The sequence below is a fragment of the Octodon degus genome, unplaced genomic scaffold, assembly GCF_000260255.1.
Source record: "Octodon degus isolate 3935 unplaced genomic scaffold, OctDeg1.0 scaffold00177, whole genome shotgun sequence".
In the NCBI taxonomy this organism is placed as follows: domain Eukaryota; kingdom Metazoa; phylum Chordata; class Mammalia; order Rodentia; family Octodontidae; genus Octodon; species Octodon degus.
In genome coordinates, this window is record NW_004524753.1 from 1456933 (window position 1) to 1461672 (window position 4740).

A 4740-nucleotide genomic window follows, 5' to 3' on the forward strand; every position below is an offset into this window, starting at 1 on the left:
TTTTTTGGCGGAACTGGGGATTGAACTCCAGCCCTTGCACTTGCCAAGGAAGTGCTTATTCCACTGAGCCATCTCCCCGGCCCCCTAAACATTATTTTTAAAAATCTTTTTTTTTTAAAGGAGGGTCTCTGTAGTCCATTAGAGAACAAACACTTGAACGTAACCCCATGAGCTGAGGATAATACAGCTCAGAAAACTACAGTCAGCCTCCCTCCCCCTTCCCCTTGCCCCACAAAGTGTGGTGGATAGGCCAAAGCAGAATGACCACGGTTTTGATCTGTGTTGCCCTGTACTTTAATGCACATCAAATCTTACATCGAAATGCCATTTCAATGCATTTTAAATACAGAAAGACTAGAGAATTGGCTCAGATAATTTCTTGGAACACAATGGTGCTGTTGTATGTACAGCGTTAGACCAGAAAAGGTTCTAAGATAATAATGAGGGTATCTTTTTCATGGAATGGTGATAAAAGCCTTCCTTCCAGAAGGCCCTATCTGTCTGTACTACAGCATCTTCAGAAGCTAGGGACTGGAGGATTGTAGGGTTTTCATGTTTCTTTGGTCTATATATGGAATAGTGCTTTAAATCTATACGTTTCTTATAAGCAGCAATAATTATTCCCCTCTCTCAAGTTCTGCTTTATCTAAGCCAGCTTTCTATTTTCGGAACGCGCACATATGCTTTCCATTTCGGCACAGGCCGGATTCATCAGGGGAATCATGCCCCGGGTGATTTCCCTTCACAAGAAGGACCTCATTATGCCATTGAGGAAGTTTTGTCTAAAAATACACATAGGCCTTGGTGGGTGCTGCCTCGCCCCAGGGACAGCTGGACAGGCCTGGCTCACCCCAGCTGCTTGGGGCGGGGCTCCTCCCCTCCGTTCCTCCTCCATCTCCCAGGCCAGGCTGGAGGACTCTCCTGTCCGCATCTGTTCTCCTGTCCTTTGGGACAGCTGTCAAGGGCCAGCCATGGATCTGCTGGACTCAGAGCAGTTCTATAGAGGCACTGCCGTGGCAGGTGGTGGGGTCAGTTCCCCAAGGACTCTCTGTCCCAGGCTGGAGGGGAGAAGGGGCTGATTCTCTTTAGAAAGTCGCTAAGGGCACAAGATTGTCCTAAATGACGACTTGTAACTGATAGGTCTCTTGTGCTTGAAGGACCAGGCCCTTCCCTGTGAGACCCCAGTAGGCTGAGCGCGGAGTCAAGCAGAGCCCTGTTCTCAGTCCTTGTGCTTCTAACCGTGTGGCTGGGAGCAGTCTAGCTTGCTGGGGCTCTGTGAGCCGGACACCCCGTCACCTGCTCTGGCATGGCCCTGGGGAGGCAGCTTGCATCAGGTTCTTCTGCCTTCACCTGGATCTTCAAGGACTCCTGCGAGGCATGGCAGAGGAAGAAAGGGCTGATTTGGGGGCAGTGCTTTGGGCATCTCTTTTAAGAGTTTGGAATGGTAGCCCAAAGTGAAATCACTTTTTAAGTGACAGAAAAATCTGTATAAAATGTGCCTCCGTTATCAGTGGGCGCCATGGACACAGTGAACTTGATTGTCAGCAACTACCACTTGACACAGTCTTTGCTTCAACACGACACTTCTTGGTCTGAGGAGAGGCCTTCCGAGTCCCAGATGGCTCCCATTCTCCAAAGACAGAAGTATTTCTGTTCGCTGAAACAAAGGGGACAGAAGTTTCAAGATGATAGCAAATAAAATTTTTTATAAATTTATAAAGTGACTATCCTTGTCCTCAGGGTCCTGGTTAGAACGTGTGCAAGGGCTGTGAGAAGCCTAGTTTCCCTCAGTGCAGGGTGGAGCGCTGTGAGCGTTCTGAGTACACGCGGCGAGTGAGTCCGTCAGTTCAGCCATCAGAGAGTTCACGGATGAGGTGACGTTGGTATTGATACTTAAGGATATTTCTGGGCTCATTTTCCCGCTTTTATAGCTTAAACATGCAACACTTACAGAATTCATGGATGTGCAGCACATGTCAGAAAGGTGAGACAAAAACACAGCTGGAAGCCATGAGGCAGGGCGTGGGATGCCCAACTGCGTGACGGAAGCCGAAAGCATGGGCCACTTGCAGCCTCTGTAGAGCGCTGTGTCCCCTGCCGCGCTCCTAGCCCTGTTGGGCGGCTGCTTCTCTCACTCTGCCAACAGGCCCTGCTTTTGCTCAGCAGTGCCTGCTTTGGGGGCTCTTTGCTATGAAGTAGGAGTGAGATATAGACTCTAGCCCTGCACCCCACCAACAATGCATGGAGGTTCATTGATGCCGCCTCTCCTTGGTGAGGTGCCCGTTAGCATGCCAGCTCCATGTGGGCAGGGCTGGTGGACCTGGGGCTCTCTGCACGAGGGTTCAGCCTGTTCTCCTGGGGATGCGTCTCACTGTGTGGTACTTGTCGGCTGTGCAGGGGCACGCAACAGCCAGCTGGTGGTTCATCCCCTTCTCTTTGTCTCTGTCTCATGGTATGCCTGCAGCACCAGTCACAGAGGAGCCGGGAGGAAGAGGCTGCTGGGACGTGGAACCTGGGATCCAGGGCGAGCTGACTGGCTTGGCAGTCTCTGAGGCGGAGGAGAAGGTATGGCTAACCATTCGCTAGCAGGCAGCGCTGGTTTCTTTGGGTAATAACGAAACAGCCCCAGGCCCGGCCTTGTCCACGGTGGTGGTGGAATCAGAGTGCTTTCTTGAACTGTTTTTCATTTCTTTCAGTGGTCATCTTTAAGCTTTCTAACATTTCTTCTTTCTTTATTTAAAAATTCTTTTTTTCCATTTTATTTATTTGGTGCAGGGTCTCTTTATGCAGCTCAGACTCGTAGTGATCTTCCTGTTTTCAGCCTCCCCAGTGCTGGGATTACAGGCTTGTGCCACCATCCCTGGACTGGGTGGCTGGCTCAGTGCTCCTGGGGGCCGGAGCCGGGGCCGGGGCGGAGGCGCGGCATGCAGGACTGGAGATGGAGCCCTGATCCCTGCGCTTGCCAAAGCAGGCACTCAGTCTTCCAGCCCTTCTAGCATTTCTTCTTTAAACATTCTTGTTCTTCCTGCATGGGTGTAGCTATAAACAAAAACAATTAGAAAGTTATTTTTAAAAGAGGTTGAGGGCCCGCCAGATAGCTTAGTGGACTAAAGCACCTGCTTAGGCAGGTGCAGGGACCAGGTTCGATCCCCGGTGTGCTGTGCCGCCCCCCAACTCCGGGCAACGCTGAGACGGTGATTGAGACTGGCGTGGTGGCACGCACCCTCTAGTCCCAGTGCTTGGGAGGCTGTAAACAGGAGGATCACTGAGTCCGATCTGTGTAGTGAGACCCTGTACTAAATATATATGGATGTATGATATATACTGCCTCTTACACATACTCTGCCTGCTGGGACTTCCTTCCCTCACTGCGCAGCTCGCCGCCCACCCCTTCCACCTGGCACCTGTGCTGCGGGAGCCCAGGGCACCCGGACCTCACACGGCCAAGTGGCGCATGAGTTGTGGAGACGGTTTGACTTCAGGGCATCCCTGTTTTTCTCCATCCTTCACCCTCTACTCTGTTTTCAGTTGTTTTCCTATCCTCACATCTCACATTTTTACTACTTTGGGTTCATTTTTGATTCATGAAACCATTTATAACTGTCAGAAAATGACATTTCTTTTCAGCATGCTGTACGCCCAACTTATACTTCCCTTTAAAAATTAAATACATACCGGGGCCAGGGAGATAGCTTGGCAGTCTAAGCGCAAGGACCTGGGTTTGATCCCTGGTACTTACCAAATGCTGTGCCAGCCCTGGAACCCTGGGCGCAGTATGCTGGCCCCGAAACCGCATGTGCTGGTGCACACCTGTTATCCCAGTCCTGGGAAGGCTGAGATAGGAGGATCACTATGAGTCCAAGCTGCGTAGTGAGACCCTGTACCAAACAAATAAATAAAAGATTTTAAAAAATTAAACACATACAATTTCCTCCTAAGTTCAAGTGAAATTGTCAAGTGCCAGACTTTAAACCTGATTTTTTTTTGTTTTGTTTTGTTTTTTTCTGAACTTATTTATTTATCTGTTTGGTACAGGGTTTCGCTCTGCATTTCAGACTTATTGTGATCCTCCTGTCTGTCTCCCCAGCACGGGAATTACAGGCATGTGCCACCATGCCCAGTTCCAAGGCTGGCACAGCATGCAGTAGTGGGGATCGAACCTGGGTTCACTTGCCAGGCAGGTGCTTAGACCATGGAGCTATGTCCCCAGCCTAACCTGATCTGTTTAAATGAACAGAATAGGGAAAGAATTCTGGGAGGTAACAAGTTAACTTTCGCAGGATTATCTGGGGTTTGAGAGTTTGTCTTTATCAAAAATTGAATTAGGTCCATTATTAGATACTAAAATGTACCAACATAGAAATATGTGTGTGTGTGTGTGTGTGTGTGTGTGTGTGTGTATTCTTCTTTTATAGATGTGACATACGTTGCATATTATTTTTTTGTAAATATTACATATAACAGAGAAACCAAGTCCAGAAATTTATGAAGTCCATGGAACAGACCTCTGCCATTTGGAATTCTTCAAACTTCATAGGCTAAAAAAGAATGTGGGGGACCAGCCAGATAGTTCAGCAGATTAAAGCGCCTGCTTAGGCAGATGCGGCTGGGGTTCAATCCCTGGTGTGGCATGCTGGCCCAGCCCCCGGGGCAGCGCTGAGACAGCGATTGAGACTGGGCGTGGTAGTGTTGTCCCAGCTCTTGGGAGGTTGAACACAGGTGGATCATGACAAGTCCGGT

At 49.4% G+C, this 4740-nt stretch overlaps 1 protein-coding gene across 1 annotated transcript in view; it reads left to right on the forward strand.

Moving 5' to 3' along the window:
- Arhgef28 (Rho guanine nucleotide exchange factor 28) overlaps window positions 1-4740 on the forward strand; it is a 345634-nt gene that overhangs the window by 294540 nt on the left and 46354 nt on the right. The window contains 1 exon segment of the mRNA XM_023703652.1: window positions 2465-2565. Coding sequence (XP_023559420.1) covers window positions 2465-2565 — 101 coding nt within the window.